The sequence below is a fragment of the Toxotes jaculatrix genome, chromosome 19, assembly GCF_017976425.1.
Source record: "Toxotes jaculatrix isolate fToxJac2 chromosome 19, fToxJac2.pri, whole genome shotgun sequence".
NCBI classification, from domain to species: Eukaryota; Metazoa; Chordata; class Actinopteri; family Toxotidae; genus Toxotes; species Toxotes jaculatrix.
The window spans coordinates 20,657,127-20,675,451 of record NC_054412.1 but is presented as its reverse complement, the minus strand read 5'-3'; the positions used below and the strand labels follow the sequence as shown (position 1 = coordinate 20,675,451).

At 43.6% G+C, this 18,325-nt stretch overlaps 1 protein-coding gene across 1 annotated transcript; it reads right to left on the bottom strand.

The window, feature by feature from the left end:
• Positions 1–2,321: 2,321 nt before the first annotated feature.
• Positions 2,322–10,160, bottom strand: lrfn2b (leucine rich repeat and fibronectin type III domain containing 2b). The gene is made up of 2 exons (XM_041064522.1): positions 8,776–10,160; positions 2,322–3,306 (listed from the first exon to the last, which is right to left on the bottom strand). The coding sequence occupies exons 1-2, from the start codon at positions 10,149–10,151 to the stop codon at positions 2,322–2,324; spliced, it is 2,361 nt and encodes a 786-aa protein (XP_040920456.1). The 5' UTR covers positions 10,152–10,160.
• Positions 10,161–18,325: the final 8,165 nt, after the last annotated feature.

The window sequence follows — 18,325 nt, the reverse complement described above, 5'->3', positions numbered from 1 at the left end:
TACGGTGTGTGTGTGATTTTTTTTAAATATAACCCTGCTGTCATAGAAGAAATATTCTGACGTCACATCGCTGTCTCAGGAGATTTTTTTTTTTTTTTTTTTTTAGTTTTATCTTAGTAGCAAAAACAACATATTTGACCACACAAATATCTTTTACAGCTCCAGATAAGAAATCGCCACAGTTGGAATCATAACAACACAACGAAGCTGCTGCTCCTCAGCTCTGCTCCTGCTGTGATGTTCAACTGCCACACAAATTCCACCTGGAGTAGGGTACAAAAAAAAAAAAAAAAAAAAAAAAAAAAATTCAATATACAGAGACACTGTACACACGCAGTCATATCAGAAATATCACCAAAAAAAAAAAAAAGTCAGTCAGAGAACACATGAGAAGTGACAGCATGAGTGTCTTGCACTGGACCGAACTGCCTCGTGGGTTAGTTCAGCAGAAACATGCAATATCTGACAATTAAAACAAACAGCCTCGTGTTTAACAGAAACTCTCTTGACAATGAACTTTCATTATTAGTTTCACTTTTAAACTAATTCAACAGTTGTTAAGCCCATATCTATGAACACTGAGCAGTGTGAGGAGAACATGGAGGAATTTAGTTCCCAAAAAAAAAAAAAAAAAAAAAAGTGATCCTGACATTAGTATTCATACAAAATGACACAACTTCAAAACAAGTTCTGGGGCTTTTTTTTTTTTTTTTGTTGACAGATGTAGGAAACTTACAGCTTCGTAGCCAAAATGAGAGACTTATTAACCTGACCTGTATATTTTAAAGATACTGAACATTACACTTTAGTTACTTCAAATATTAAAAAAAAAAAAAAAAATGAACAGAGTTCAAAGGGTAATTCTAGTTTTATACAACCTGGACAGGGATGTGCCAGTTTGATTGTGGTTACTTATGAAAACCAGCAGCACAGAATTCCTGCCTTGCTAAAAGGCTGAAGGTTGGTGATGATGGACTGGTTAGGACCTGTTTAGGGTCAGATTTAGAATATTTTTCGCTGGTGGTGTGACATGAAGTGATGAGGGAAAATATACGTACTGAATTTTTTTGGGAGGTAAAACATATTGTTTCCTTGTTGCAGCCTGATGGAAACTGTTCTGCGGCTCAGTTCGAGTCAGATCAGGAACTTTTGGTTTAAATAATCTGGATATTCTGTTAGTTTATTAACCGACCTGTCCGATGGTCTGACTTGCTCATGTTTCTCGACCCGTGATATGACCCATGTGTCCATATACTCAGTGTCTTTGATGGGTACAGTGTTATCATTGATGAAAGAGATGCTGGCCAATAATAGTATAGAAGAATGACTCAAATTGTAATAATCCAAAATTATTCCCTAAAAATATACATCCTGATTATGTTCATTACACGGGGGCTATAATAATACAGGGAATCCATCTTTAAAACAAAAAAAAAGTTATAATAAAGCCAATGAAAAATGAGTTAAAAATGATTTAACTTCTGGATGTATCTAATCTAATGTACACAAACTGAACAGGCTTAATGTCGGCACCTGTTTCCTCCTCAATAATTTGGCTTTTTTTTTTTTTTTTTTAAACTATTACCTAAGTCTTCACATATAATACAACCATAGTTTAGGAGATGATGGACTTTGATAATCTATGCAGTCACATAAAATTTGATATGATTAGCATAGAGCGACCCCCCTCAAATATATATACTCTGTATAGAAAGTAAATATATTCACACAAAACGTGAATAAATCCTTTTTTCTTTCTTTCTTTTTTTTTTCCCCATAAATCTTAATGGATCAAAGCTTCACATCTACGGCACCATTCAGTCCGAAAATGTTCAACTGCATAAGTAGGGAACTAAAAGGAGGATCAATTTACAGTAGAAGATTGTATAGTGTAACCTCTGGTCCCGCCTCTCTCTCCTGTCATAGCAGAGACCAGTTATATATATATATCATTTGTGTGTTTGACCAGCAAAATAAAAAATATAAAACTTTTCATTTCAGAACATAACTTTGAGCGTATACAGTATCGTCGCGGTCCATGGACGCGACCGCACGTTTCTGTAACAGGCGGCGTTGCTCTGTCATTTCTCTGTCAGCTCTACAGGCTGATCAGTCATCTCTGTACAAAGTGTAATCCAAGGTCTAATTTCCAAACATTTGTATTTGGCTGTGAGGGTGTAAACCCCTCGTCCCGCTCAGAGTGTGTCGGCGGAGAGGAAAATGAGTGCGTTTCATGCAGGACAAAGGCTCTTCGATCAGCAGCTGTGTCTTGACATGACTGTTGGCCATCCATCAGGGCTGTGTTTAACAGTATGACGGTCCTACACAGTACTCTCCATCACCCAGTCAGCGCTGTCTATCGTCCCCTTGCTCCCTCCCGTGTCCCCCTCCTCCTCGCACTGCAGCAGCATGCCATTGACAGAAAGGCTCCTCTTAGTCCAGATACTGCTGATCCTGCGTGGTTTGTTGCACAGCTGAGCGGAGTTGCCGCCGCCTGTTACATCTCCCATGTCGAAGGACTGGCTCCTTTTCAGCTTGGAGTCCAGAGGTAGCATGAGGAGCCGGCTGAGGCTGGAGTCCAGCGTTCTGCCCAGCAGCGGCACCCTGTCTGTTTGTGGCTTCGTCGCTGCCGTCGAAGTGCTACCGGAGGCTCCCGGGTCACGGCCCTGCGCTCCACGCAGCTCGAGCGAGGTGAAGGCCCCGAGGAGGTGGTCCAGGTTGGACCGGGGCTTGGAGGGAGCTGACCTCCAAATGTTGGCAAGTGTGCTGTTGGGGCTGTACGACCCCCCAGCCGTGGAACCTGAAGAAGAGGAGGAAGAGGAGAGGCTGCTCTGGAGGGAGCCACACTTGAACTCCACAACCTCGTCCTGCAGAGTCACTTTGGCCTTGAACTTCGGCTCAGGCTGTTGCTGAGGCTGAGGCCGAGACTGGGACATGAGAAGTCCATTTTGCCCTAGTCGACCCCCGTTGGTCTGAGAGTGCGTGTCACTGACGCTGGTCAGCTTCCCGACGGGGGGTTCAGTATCTGCCGCTTTGTAGCGCACCATAAGGATGACGATGAACACGAGCAGGGTGGCCACGATGATGCCCCCGACCACCAGGATCATGGTGCCTCCCAGCAGCTGGCTGGGCAGAGACTGGCACTGCGGGTAATCGTCCTGGGTGAAGAAATGTGTGCAGCCCACGACATTGGTGGCCGTGAGCGTGGTGGCTGTGTCATCCCAGGCTGCCAGCACGCACAGATCGTAGCGAGTCCCCGATACCAGATTCGTCACCAAAAAGGCTTTGCTGGAGGCTGGGATCATCCTGAACAAGGACAGGAAAAACAATTAAGACCTGCAGGATAATTACCGTGCAACGATAAAGAGGCTTCCCTCTGTAAACACCCTGGACTGATATCTCTCTTCAAGACAGAGGCAGCTGTGAAAACAGTGGAGTGATACAGTAAACGCTATAAATGATTTATCCATCAGCATCTAAACAGCGTGCACGTTCACTGTGCACGTTTTTTTTTTGTTAAAGAGGATCAAGGAATTCCATTTACATTCCCTGGAGTTTCTCTCCACTAGCCAGTCAACAGTAATTGGCTTTATCTCTCAGAGCCATCTGTCTTGCTGCCCGTGAACAGAGGGTCCATCTGATCTGGGAGCTCTGGGCGCAGTGATAAATAAATGAGTAGAAAACCCAAGGCAAGAAAGACTGAGGAGTGAAGCACATTTCTGACTGGCCTGGCAAAACCCAAGACAGGGAACTGGGGGTGGGGGGGGGACCGGTCCTTAGAGGCAGAAACAACAACACAAAGGAAGGGTGTTAGGTATTAAGCTCTGGAGAGCTGTAATGGTCTGTGTGTGGGATTCCCATCAGTCACATACAATAGAGAGCTTCTGTGAAAGTAACATAACTAAATGTATTTTGCTGCTTGGTTGGACAGATTCTGAGTTCATGCTACACGCATGCAGAAATCTGCCACATGACATCCTTCATATGTGTTTGAGTGTTTGACCCTTCACTTGTTCACTTGCTCATTGTGACGGGAGAATTTCTGTCACATTCTACCATCAAAAGGACATTTATCTGACACGCAACCAAAAAATTCAACGTGTCCAGAACCAAAAGCCTCATCACCTCAGGATTGGCCTTATTCCAATTAGTCACCAGAGCTGAAACAAATGAAGCTGTTTTCCAGGACAAAAGTTCGGTACTTCTCCAACAACTTGTGCTACAGTTCATTACACTGTTCTAATTGGCTGCCTGGGCTTGGGAGTGAAATGATGTAGCCTGGTGTTGCCAGTTGCTTGTGTGCTGCTTGCTCCTGTGCCTGGGTGTAATTGATTTCAGGTTATCTGCATGGACCGGCTAATTCATTTCAAATTCATAGGAACAAAGCCCAAGTCCAGAGAAACCTATGGCCGTGCTTATCACGGGGAGATAAAAGTTTTGCCCCCCCCCCCCCCCCCCCACACACCCCCACACCCCCGCCTCTTCAGGCTGCAAAAAGGCAATTTGTGGAGTGGCCTGTTTAGTTCCTGACGATGGCATAAGGCCACAAGCATTAATCAGAGTGTGAAGCAGGGAGAGAGAGAACAGAGGAGCCAGGAGAGGAGACGGAGGAGGAGGAGGAGGAGGAGGAGGAGGAGGAGGAGGAGGAGGAGGAGGAGGAGGGCTCTTAAGGCTTAAGGCTTCTGTAAAGCTTTGCTAGAGGTTTGTCAGCTACAGTTTTAATATTCTACGTGTTTTCTCAGTTCAAAAAAGAAAGAGCTGACAAAACAAATAAATAATTACTCCAGGCCGCATCCTTCCTGTCCACAACCATTTCATGGCTCTGGATTCTCTTTCTACATGCAAAGAATCTCTGAGGCATTAGGTATGATCGTTATTGATTTCTAGGGGCTTTTTTTCCTCTGGACAAATACAGACAAGGTCATGCCAAATGGTCTCTGCCCTATTGATTCAGCCTACACATTGGTGTGCTGCTGGGAAATTTGATGATGCTTATGGAAGAAAAATCCCTAATGGCCTCTCACTGGCTGCTGCTCACTCTCAAGACTTTGCAGCTGTATTGTAGAGGATTAAATGGGCCGTGACATTTTTTTTTTTTTTTCTGTGTCTGTGTCTGTACCCTTGAATATCTGCTGGCTGCAATAAAACATCCCCTGTAATGGATGGAACGCATTAAGGAAGAGGACGTTGTCCACCGTAATCCACTGGTCATAGCAGACCAAGTGTACTGATTTCAGCAAGGAGCTGCATTTCAGCTCAATTTTTTTTTAAATTTTGACTTTCTGTTTTAAAAGTTTTTTGATTCTGTTTTGGTCTCCACCAACTCCCATACATAGCAGTGGAGTTGATCAGAAATAGGATTAAATCAGAGGTGTGGACTCCTAAACCCCCAAAAAAATTCTGAATAGGCTATGGCCTCTTGTATTGTAGACTGTGGTAGAGTCTCTGTTCTTTCTCTTGCTGTACAGCCAAGATGATGTGACGCTTGAGAATGAGGATATTTGTTGACATACAAAGAGTTCGTTCTCTTATCGTCTTTTGACCCAGCAAACAAGACAGAATCTCACCCGCAGCCGAAACCGAAGTCATGGTCTGTCTGGCTTTGTGAAACAGAAACTCACTTTAAATCCAAGACATGGATTTAGTATGAAAGTTTCTCAAAGAGAAAGGATTTAGAATTTTCTTATCTTTAGACTTTGACGCGTCCAACGTTTTGGACAGGCAGTTTAGGACAGTCCCTTTTGCAAGCTGCAATTCTTTATTTCAGTACAGTGTAGTAAGTGTGGACTTCCTGTACAGCGTGGGACATAAGAGTTTGCTGGCTTTTTGGTGCTGCTGTGGCCTTTGTTCTAACCTGATGAAATGTTCAAATATCCCATAAAAAAAAAAAGAGACAGACCTAGTTTTTCTCATTCTAATAACACTTTTGTTTTCCTCCCAATCGCTGTTGGTCTTAAATGACTGAGAGAGCCGTGAAAGAATTATAAGGTTATTGTATGTTTGACGCAATAAATAAAGTTTGCTCTATGATGAGAAAACAGTCTCATCTCGAGCTGAACACGGGGGGGGGGCGTTCCGACACGGTTGAGTAATGAAAGGTTCAACAAATGTGAAATTGGTTGACCTTCCCAAGCTTAATGTCCCCTGTGTTCTGGACTCTCACGTCCCCCATTTAAAAGACATGATAGCTCATCTTAAGGGAGTCCTAAGAATTTTTGTGGTAATGGTGCTAGAATTTGACCATCTGCTCACTTTACACTGATGTTCTCGGTTCAAGTAAGAGCATTTTAACAACGAGGCAATTCAACATGCTTTGAAATATCAAACCTAGCGTTAAGAAACAGGCTCATTTCATTTGATTTAAAAGAGTCAAATAAAATTGAAGATAAAAATGAAAGAAAGATATGAATGAAACATTGTCCTTTAGCGGCAAACATAAAACTCTCAATCTCTTATTTAAAAGAACCGAGAACTGGAGCAAACCTTAACTGTGAGCACTTTTCCCAAGTTCCCCATTTTGACTCTGGGTCTAAAAATAAAAACCATTAAGAGACGTTTCTTTGTTCGTCTTTGGCTCCAAAAACAATTATTTCAGTTTTCTCTTTATTTAATTGAAGGGAATTGCTTGTACCTGACTCTAGCCACCTGGTGCTAGCATTAAATAAATAAATCTGTGTATTGGTCGCAGTACTGGGGAAAGAAATGTTGTTGTGTTGAATGGAGCCTAGGGGAATGCCATGCTATTTTTCAGATGTGCAGTTATGAATTGTGATGAATTAGTCGCTGTTGTTCAAACGGGGTTAAAGCAGTTAGATAGATAGATCCTTTGTTCATCCTCAAGGGGAAATTCAGCACCGAGTTCCACTCAGGTTTCCAGTTTTGTCTCATAATATGCTGAAATGAACTGTATTGATCGCAGAACTCAGATCCAACAATATGCTGATATACTTGACATAATAGGTAAATAAAGTACTATGTAATAACGTATGTAGTTCTCCCAGTGACGATGTGTCGTGTGGATCCTCACATCTTCATTTGTAAAGGCTACTCTACCTCTGCCTCTACCTGTAACACTGCTCACACCACTGTCACACACTTTGGAACATCTCTTAATCGCACACTTTTCAGGAATTTAAAAAAAAAAAAAAAAAGGCTTCTTTTCAGGCAGACAACAGCCCATTTTTCTGTCTGTTCTGGTTTTGAATGAAGTTCTTTTGGGCCCCTACGGCCTTCATATTCACCCATCCAACATAAAACCTTTAGTTCAAAATAACAATGTGCCAATCATGGAAACCGGAGCAGTGATAACATTGTCCTCCAGCTCCAGAGTCTGAAAGGAAACAGCTGACAAGTTCTACCTCGTGCACAGCAGTAGGAAACAGCTGAAAGTTCTCTGGATCCCTTGAATCCCAGCAGCTACAGGCCTTATATTTCCAAGCTGGAGTTCTTTTCTAAAACTTTTACACAGAGTTCTCTCCGCTCAACTTTAGCAAATTCATCTGGGCTTTCATGAATCGCTCTCTGAAGCATTTTAGGCTGTTTTCAGAACAACGCGCAGCTCAGAGACCGTCCTTATTTTAGGCTGAAAATCATATTTTCGGCAGCATGAAAGCTGTTTTAATTCCCTCTGGAATTGGTGCGGCGTTTGCTGACATTTTAATTGATGAGGTAAGTTCCTGGGTTTGGATTATAGAGTTGCTGGTTTAGCTACTATCTGACTCTCTTCACTGATCTCCCCACTAAACACTCAACACCCGGGGGTTCTCCAGGGTGATGTACCCATCATATCGGTTTATGTCTTGGCCACCAGTTTGAATTATTGCAGCTCTGTCTCTGAGGAATCAGGTCTGTCCGACCAGACACTCTTGACCCTCAGACACTGCTGCCATGGAGAAGAATTCTTTACGCAAAAAAAGTGAAGCTTAAAAATAGATCCTAGAAATAATGGATGGTGCTTAGATTGATGCCACACATCATTGAAGAACCCAGCTTTTTTTTTATCCATCCCAAGTTTCAGCCCACCCAGTGAATTCTGATGTGCATGTAAGGAAGTGTTTATTAATGAAGCCCTTAGGAATTTAATTTACAACCCTAATTATTTCTGTGCAAGTGTTATGTAGCATGGTGCATATGCTATAGCTGAATATTTACACAGAATAAATAGCGTGTTTTATATTGCATAATCTTTCTACATATTCAAAATGTTCTGGATTTTCAAATAAAAATATTTTATGTAAGTACACAAAAAAATATTAATGCCGAACTAGAATGAATTACATTACATTCGTGTTTCCTGGAGTTGTGCTGTATGATTAAGTAGAGGACTGAAAACATTCTTTCGACATTCTTATCAGGGGTGAAACAAGAAAGAAAAAATGATGCTTCAAAAGTGGCCACAGTCCACAATCCACAGTCCACAGGCCAGAGGCTACAGGCTAGCAGCTTGAACCCCTGCCAGGCTGTGGGCTGCTGAGCTTCATTAAGGCCTGAACAGCACAGCTCTGTGTTTAGTGAGGGAGACATCAAATGATGAAAAGGTGCCGAGGAAAGGAGAGGAGCTGTTTTTGCAACTGTTAAACTGGGAAGGCCAACATCACTGTAGAATAATATAGTAAACTCTGCAATACGTTGATTCCACTGGGGAGTCTGTGTGACTCTGCAAGCTGTAAATAAGCATCATTCCATCTTTAAGTAAAATGCATCTGTCTGATTTGTGTAGTTTTAAATAACCTTCTATCCCCCCTGTGTTTTTGAGACATGTCAAGAAGAGTTTACCTGTAGATCAGAACCTCATCATCAGAGCAGTTGTACTGGAGCTGGTACATCTTCACCTTGGGAGCTGACTTGCTCACCGTCCACTTGACCAGTGCTGAAACAGCCGTCACCTCGGAGACCGACACAGCCCTCTCTGGTTGGCTCTTGGTAGCCCCCTTGCTGATCCTGGTGGTGCCTGTGATGTCAGAGAGGCGTGACTTAGGCTGGGCCGGCTGCCCCGTCCCGTTGCTGAGATGCGGAAGCTGGACGATGGACACCTCTACTGATGCGGCGGACTCCCCCGCCACATTAGCGGCAATGCAGGTGAAAGTGCCATAATCCTTGGAAGTGGTGATGGTGATGCTCAGGGTTCCGTTGCTGAACACCACGGTTCGGGAGGAGTTGCCGAGCAGCCGGTCGTCGGGGGAGATCCAGTGGATCGTGGGAGATGGGTCTCCAGTCGCTTCACATCTTAGGCTGGCTGTCTGGCCCTCCAGCACCAGCATCCTGTGGGTGTGCTGGGTAATCAGAGGTGGCTGACAAACAAACTCCTCCTCCTTTACATTCCAAAAATAACGCCCCTTTAGGGCCGGAGGGGAGGCACAAGTCTCCAGGTCATCATCCCTCTCAAGCCTCCGCAGCCACAGCATCTCACAGTTGCAGTGCAGAGGGTTCCCGCCTAGACTTAGGGACAGCTGGGGAGCGTAGGGTGTGGTCAGTATCAGTGAGTCTTGGGCACGGGCAAAGATGGGGTCTGGGGGTAGTTTCTGAAGGCGGTTTGAGGTCAGGTCCAGTCTAGCCAGCCTTTCCAGGTCAGAGAAGGTGCCCTCTGGGATAAAGTCCAATAGGTTATGGTCCAGACTAAGCTGGTGCAGGTTAATCATCTGGCGGACTGAGTCCCAGGGCAGAGACATCAGGTTGTTATAGGAGAGATCCAGATCCTCCAAGGCAGGTGCCAGGTCCTCAAACGCCTTGTCATGGATGCGGCCCAGCTGATTGTTGTTAACAATGAGGTGCTGCAGGTTGACCAAGCCTCGCAAATCATCAGGGCCCAGCTCCATTAAACGGTTATTGTCCAGATGAAGTGAACGCAGTGTTTCCAGGTCACCAAAGGAGAAAGGCTGAATGTAGCTGATGGTGTTCCTGGAAAGAGTCAGGTCCACCAGGTCGGTCATATTGGCAAAGTCCTGCTGCGTGATGCGGAGAATGTAGTTGCCTCCCAGTCTGAGCTCTACCGTGCTGCGGTCGATATCCGGAGGCACAAATAGAAGGCCTTTGGAAGGACATAACGTCCCCAGGGACTCGGACAGATTCTGGCATGCACAGTACTTGGGGCATGCATGGGTGGTCATCACTGTGGCTCCCAGGACCAGCAGGCAGCAGATGATGTGGTCCATGGTAGAGTCATACACAGGAACCTGTGTGGGGAAACAAACAAAAAAAATAAAAATAAAGACCAAAGAGATCAGTTAAAGGTAAAACTCATAAGCTTTATCAGCAATTCAAAAAACAAACAAACAGGCATCTATGAAAACCTCAGAGGGATAACAAGATCTGAGATGTAGCCATAGGCCAAACTGTCAGACATCTTTTATATGGGATCCCTTTTAAACATTTCACATCTGCCTCATCTGAAATCTTTATCTAACGCCACTAGGAGTCATTTAACGTTTATCTTATCTTAAAAGTTTCTGAGGCAGCCTCAGAGGGTGATGCATCCCGTGAGTCTGCCCTCAGTTTTAAGCAAGTCTCTGTTGGATTTCAACCAGAGGACTAAATCTTTCCTGCTTATGTTCCCCTGAGACCATAATGAGGTGGATGGATCTGAACAAACAGTGGGACCAGCTCAACTGCTGTCATCACAGCCAACTAAGTTTTGATCCTTGACTTTTACGTTTTGCTCACGGGCCTGAAGAAGGTCAGGAGAAGAGAGACAAGAAGTCCCAGAAGGCCAACACTATGGAACACAAGTTGTAACGTCCTTTTAAAGAAATCACAGGTAGAAATAAGGAATATATAATATATAGATAATGGATAATGGTACAATAATAATGAGGTAGTCCTGTGATCAGGGAAAACAATAACTCCAGCTCATGGGACCTTCATACCCTTTTACCTCGTTGGCTCACACCCACACATGCATGCGCACATCTACATCTGTACAACAGACATATACACTCACAGAATCCTGGCAACTTCAAGTGAACGCAAGCTTTTTCTGCCACACAGAGAACCTGTTTGGTACGATGGAGGTGATGGAGATGCTGTTAAAAGCTCCAGAAAAGGTCAGTCAGAGGACCTTGGATGAAAATTTGTTCATCAAACTGTTGCAACAAAAATATATTGCACATCCCAGTGTAATATCACCCCATATCCACATCCACTTAATCTTTGGCAGGATCTCTGCCTGTGATTTATCAGGCTACATGGGAGGTAATGTAACATCTAATACCCTTGAGTGTGTCACTTGCTCCTGAGATCCAGATATTACTGGTTTCTGATTAAATCTGCAGAGCAACTTTGTTTTTGCTTCTGGCTGTGACACTTAAAATGGCCTTAATTTAACTCACCTGCAGAGAGAATACGATCTTTATTTGACTCTCTATCTGCTTGTATAAGGGACACAAGTAAATCATATTTTTCTCAGTAGTTCCTCTTTTAAAAATGGCAGATTATCACAGGACTCAGGGACCTGAAAGCACACCAAACTGTTTAAATCCAGCTCATGTGCAGCTGATTAGTTGTTGCCTCAAACTCCAGGCTAGAATCTGAAGAAGTCCTTGAGAATGTGGTGCTTTGGGAACATATTAGAAGTGTTCCATCACCAGGAGGAGAGCAGAGTGCTGAGGAGGAGTGTTTGTAAATCATCTGGTTAAAGTCAAGGGTGCTCTCTGGAAGGTCGTGGAGGTCAGGGAGTTAGCAAAAAAATGAGATCTCTCCCGAGCAGTCAAGCATGGCAGCCATGGCCCCCGCACACGCTCTCTCATATGTAGAGCGCAGCCAGGACAGCAGTAATCAGCAGAAGACCTTGATGTGAATACTCGCCGCAGCTCTTAACAGATGTCACTCTGCCAACCGCCCCCCCCCCCCTCCCCGGAGGCCACCGAGCTCCAGCCTTCATGCCCTGACAGGTGGAAAGGTGGACGTGGGAGTAACTGGCTGCAGAGTCGGTTCAAAGCAGCACATATCTGAACACCTGCAGGCCCATACTTTGACTACAGATAAGACTTGGACATGTGAGTTTCAGTGTTGTCATGATAACCGCAAGTTTCAATTCTATCCCCCATACCACTCTAAAGGATTGAAGTCAATATTGAATTTCTGAACTCACAGCTTTCCCTGTTTCAGCGTGAGCTCCAGAGGGTATACAGCCTTCACACACACACACACACACACACATACACACACACACACACTGCACCTCACTTTGAATAGGAAAGAGAAGAAAAACAGTGGCAGTACTGAAAAGTAACACAACCGCAGCTTGTCGCCTGACAGCGCACTGCAGCCTAAATTCATCTGAAATAAAAGTCAAACGGATTAAAATAGAAACCGAAATTACAGTTACACACAATGGCTTGTTTATCTGTCTAAAAGTATATTTAGACTGTGAAGAGTAACTTCACAGAAGACTGAAAAAAAAAAAACTAATTTCACTGCCCTGCTTTGGTTGAATGACTCGAGCCTGTTTCAGTTTTGCCGCCCAGGTGAGAGGAAGCAGTCTATCAGCGGTTTTCTGTCGAGTCATATCCAACATCTGGGAGAATGTGCCATGGTCCCTCATACATGTTTATTGTTAAATCTGGGGTGTAAATCTGCACGTTGAAATGAGTGTCTGCAGGAAAGCAGCTGCAGGATCAGGGTCCTGATATTTAATCTAATCTCCAAGACATGACAGACTAGCTCCTATTAGCGTTCTGTCGCTGCTGCGGTTTGTGAACAGCTCTAAGTCGCTTCCGGCCAGAAATCTGTCTCTCGTTGACAGAAGGCTGGAGGTTGAAGTCCTGTTCATTTTTTTTTTTTTGTTCAGACAAAGTCTGGTTACTGACAGTTGGATCTCTTAAAGCCCAAATAACTACGGACCACAGGTCCAAAAGACGTGGACATAAAACGAGGGCCCTGAAGGAACATTTCACCTGTTTCAGGAAATATCCAATCACAGAAGTTAAATTCTGTTGTGTTGCCATTAAAGATATATAACTTAAACATTCAGTCGTTTAGATCAATTCTCTTTCACACACACATACATGTGTCCACTCATGTATGTACAGTATATATAAAATACATCTAATGCTGAGACAGTGCTGAGAGAGTCACCCTCTGTAAACACACACTGGCTGTTTGTGGGACATAAGCACAGTATTTTGGAATCTGTGACTTTGTGCTGCAGTGCCATTTCAACTTCTCCCGCTTGGCTGTGTGTTTTCCCCCCCTTGCACCGATCTCATTTATCAAAAATGACAGGAAGGGGTTTTCATAAGAGCCACTCAGGGTAAAGATCAGCTTATTCAGCTAAGTACAACAGAAGGAACAGAAAGAAAACACCCTGGCAGCCGTTCCACAGCCACTGTGGCTTTCATATTAATAACCCCCCCCCCCACAGCCGGTTCAGCAGCGGCTGAGCATCCGCACAGCCCTGCCTCTCTCTACTCTCTCTCTCTCACTACATTAGGCTGATCTGAACCCTGTTTCCAGGCGTCCCTGTTAGAGAAATTAATAATTTCACATGGAAGCAGAAGTGACATGATGAAATTGCTTTTCTATTGTCTGGCTAATTAACCTTCTTGCTTTGTGCTCTCCACAGTCTCTTGGTTGTGACAGTTGTACTGTTGGGGACCCGCCTCGCTTCCAAAGAGCAGACACCAGCTTTTCAGCAAAGACAGTGACAGAGCAGCAGGGCTGCCAGTTATCCTGTAATTCTTCCCGGCGACACGCTGACGAGGGGGCTGCTCCGCAATCATATTTTACATTTTAGACATTTTGCTGACAATCGGTCGGAGAAACTTCAGCATGCGCAGAGCGGCTGTGAAATAAACCTTAAAGCCTGTACCAGCAGCATCAGAGACAACTGTGTGACCAGATTTATCTTTAGAACAGTGACCAGAGGAAAAAAAAAAACTTGTGACAGCACCCATAGGTGGCACTGTTGGTTTGGAGATGAGGTTTGATGGTTAATTCTTGAGACCTCAGAAAGCAGTGATATCAGTAAAAATACACTGACTGTGAGATGGTTTGTATTTCTTTTCCAAGTTTATTTATTGTCTCCTTGTGACTGCTGCTACAAACGAATTTCCCCACGGGGATTAATAAAGTATCTCTTAATCTTAATCTTCACTAAACCTGCAGCTCAGTCGAAGGTGAATAAGCTAAAAACTAGTTTTAAAATTAAAACTGCAAACATTAATCCCCATTCACAGACCGATTTCCTGTTTCACATATTCTGTCTGACAACAGAGAACTTTTACATGCACAGAGGCCAAAAAAAATCCAAGCTTGGGCAGAAATGGTTGAGTCTGACCGGAGGAAAGGGAGTTGGAAAAGTATGGGAGAAGTATATTTACTGCTGTAAATTCCTATTTAAAGTTTTTGTCTTTTCAACCATTTCCTCAATTTCACCCAACGTACGAAACACAAGAGTCGTTTTGACAAGTCAAATCTCGTTTTATCTCCAGTTCGTCCTGGCTGTAAATTCTCCAGCCATGGCCGTCACCAGGATTTTAGGAACACTGGAGTCATGAATCTAAGCCTGTGAAGTACTTCACAGGCTTAGATTTGTTGTTGTTTTAGTTAGTTAACTGTTCACATACATTTTCTTTACATAATTTTTCCAAACAAGAAGGTCCTAGTCTTCTCCACACCCGCCAGAAATGAAATCCTGATTCTGGTGGAAAAATGGTAAATGGTTATTTTTTATTATTATTTTTAATTTTCGATGGAAAAAAAAAGTGTAGTGATCATTTAAAGAATAACTTTTAATTTGTAAAATGTAATAAACTAAGTGTTTTCATGCTATGCCTCATGGAGAAGATGTTAATCAGTTACAAATTCAGAACAAATGACCACAGTGCACTTTTTTTTTTTTAAATTAACTAAATTTTTCACTGAGCAAATAACTTCTTCTTTGCAACTGAGCACCAAGCAACAACTATACCTGACCATGACAAAGCTGAGGCTTCTGTCAGTCAAGTAAAGACCTTAAAATGCTCTGAAATCCTTTCAATAAAAATGATTTTTCAACATCTTCACAAAGACACACAAGACAAAATTTGGCTTTGTGTTTCAAGAGAGAAATTCCAGGCTTTCCTTAGCACTGCAGAAGTCTGCAGCTCACTCACTGCAGACCATCATGTAATATTGATAAAGGTATCATGTAAATGTGGCATCAAATACCCCCCATAAAAACAGTGCTCTCTGCTCACATCTGACAAATATGACCGAGCCTCTCCTGCAGTGGCAGCCTTTAACCTCCCACTGCACGATAGATCACAGTGCCACAGATCGCTGACCTTCATGGTCAAACCTGTCCACTGAGAATAATGAGAGGGAGAGGAGGACGCCTCCTCAAATGCCTCGGCAGCTGAGTAGAAAGCAACACAGTGTCATCTGTCTACTCTCTGTCTTTGTCTTGTTTCCCTCCTTTGCTGATTGTCAATTAGTCCTAGTGTATATATAGGTCTCATGGTTCCTCTGTCTCCTTGTCAGTTTATCTGTGTCCCAGTCTGTGTTGGACCTGCTGTTCCTGGAGTCTGTGTTAGTCAGTTGTCTGGCCTGTGTCCCTGTCTGTGTTACCTCCTGGATTAGTCTTCTGTTTCCCTTTGGATTTTCCTCTGTTGCTTTGTTCACCCACAAATAAGGACTTTAGAGTTTTGGGACTTGAGTTTCTGTTTCTGAAGTTTTTTCTCTGCCTTGGATGGATTTTCAGTTGTTTTAGTTTTTTTTTTTGTTTCCTGGACTTTATCCAGTGTGTTTGAGTTCAATAAAAAGTACTTTGTTTCTCTCATCTATCTGTCTGCCTTGGATGCCTGCATCTGGGTCCTTCGCTTGTGTTCTTGGCTTCAGCAGCAGAAACATATCACGTGGAGGAAGTTTAGAGTTTGCATGAACAACATACAGCGTCAACAGCAAATGCCACATGACACACACACACAGACACACACACACCAACCTTTGGTTCTCCACTGCACACCGTCTTACTTTGATATTCTTTACCTGCTCCTCATTGTTCATGTTGTATACCCTGCTCTGCTCTGCTGTTGAGAAGGGACACGCTTGCTCTTTAAGATATAAGTGAATCATAACACACATACATTATGCATGCAGCTCAGCTCACACATCTCAGCTCCTGGACTGTGAGGCCAATCACAGGAGTGGCTCAGCATGGAGAGCTGTGTTTATGGGAATCTTCCAACATGAGGCAGTAAGCTATAGTTAACCTGTTTGCCTGCCAGCGTAATGCTCTCAGTGCTCTCCACTATCCACAGAGCTGTGCCACGTTGACACAAAGACAAGCGTGTTTACGTGGAACAAAGAAGATGCCGATCTTTCTACTTTTTAGGTGCCAAACCTTCCGACATCATTCGTTATCTTCAGCTGGGAAAATAAAATCAGTGTAAACTTCTGTAAATACAATATTCTATGGGCTATGCCCCTTTAAAGTTTTGGAGTTTCTACCTTACACGTCCTACAACATATCAAACAGTGTTGTGTAAATGGTGAACTGCACCAACCTTTACCAAAATAAAGCTTCCTGGACCATATGCTGCTGTGATGTGATCACCTGTGGATCTGCAAATCTGTCTCTCACTTGAAACCACTCCACCATCACTTCCACTCCACCGTGCTATGAATATGGAGACACGGAGCACCAACACTTCATGCTTGGCTCATCCCACCCGGATTGGATCACTGGATCATCCCATTCCTGTTTTTATAGGTCAGCACATTGTTCCTTGTTCAAATCACAGAGCTGCTGCTGTTGCCCTCTGCACTTTCATAGCACGTGGAGTGCTTAAAACACGACGGCCTGCTCAGTACCGGACGGCCAGCTTCGCTCTTATCTGTGCGTCAAACACATCCCACATGCTGCCACACATATTCCACATGAACAGTACTCTTCACTTCCTGTTAAGCACAGATGGGGAGGACCGCGTTCCTTTCTTTTAAAAGCAGGATGATTTCCTGAACCTCCTGTTTCATACACCTCACCCTGTGTAAGCTGCAGACATGGACATCAGCAGGTTACACTCGCCCACGGTCATAAACAGACACAGAAACTATAACATCCCAGCCAGATGTTTAGTAGTTTGCAAAGAATCGTGAAACTAAAAGATATTTAATGTTTAACATCTGATTGTAACGTCTGATGATTGCTACTGAGTATGTTCCCAGGATGAACTTATCTTCGGTAACTTTCTCATCTGAACAAAAATGTAATTATTGAGGTATGAAGGATTTCTCACTTCTAATCTGTAAAGGCTTCTCTGATGGGATGTGAAGCAGCAAGTGTGCCGTCTCTTTCTCTCTCTCTCTCTTCTCTAAGCGTGAGGCTCTCACCACCCAGGAGAGCAGAGCTCCACAGCAGGACGTGCAAAGAGTGACAAACAGCCCATTTATCAGCTTTTAAAACAGAGGGACTGATGAAGGTTGATGATGATGATAATGACGATGATGATGATGATGACTGTAGTCTTGCTGCTGCTACCGAAACCCATTCATCCTACACAGCAGCCACCCACTGCTGTGCTATTTTAGAGGCCAGATTGTAGAACTGCTTCGAGTGTCAGCGCAGAAACAGGAAGGGAATAAAGCTGAACACTGAAACACTAAGGCTATAAACCACCAGTGTGATTCATTATCACAATTCCTGACATCAATCATTAGTCCAGAAACGTTCCAACAGTTCAACATTTAAGCAAGTAAATTAACACCGGGCTTTTGCTTTTTGAGCATTAGCATTCTCATGTAACATGCTTAACTTATTTCCCAGACATTACAGCCCCATTTTAATGCACAGCACCCCAACAACCCCATAAACCACTGAAGAACAATGAGACATGACAGGAACCGCTGTAAACTGGTTTCGGCGTAGCTCGCTGCCGTCAGTGAACCAACAGGGAGGTTCTTCTAGATGAACGCGGTCCTCCACGGGGATCCTGACCCACTTTTTAACAGTTCCTGGTTGGTTGGGGTTTGTGTTTGTGAAGATGCTCAACAGGACGTTCAAGACGATTCATGGGCCGGTTATTGAAAAAAGGGATTAATTAAATTAGAAAAACGTATTAAGGTAATGAGAGCAATTAAAGCATGATGAAATATTAATAAGGGCGGATATTTCTTCTCTGTGCTTTGCCCAGTCAGTACAAGTCCCACAGAGTGCTGTTTCTCCTTGGGGGGGATGCGATGGCCTCTATGAAATGGATTGTGTGCATTTGTGACAAACAACAGGGCAAAAGAGAGAAATTCAAAGAGGCATAAATTGTCTGGAGTATACACTGTTCATTCATAAACACTCTCCACTGTCAAATAAGTTATTGGTGTAATGAAAAAGCTGCGTGTGTGTGTGTGTGTGTGT

Excerpts from the sequence above, each read along its gene's own strand:
- lrfn2b (XM_041064522.1), bottom strand. The coding sequence starts at position 10,151 with ATGGACCACATCATCTGCTGCCTGCTGGTCCTGGGAGCCACAGTGATG. Across the intron at positions 3,307-8,775 it reads GATGAGGTTCTGATCTACAG|GATGATCCCAGCCTCCAGCA; the intron begins GTAAACTCTTCT and ends GTCCTTGTTCAG.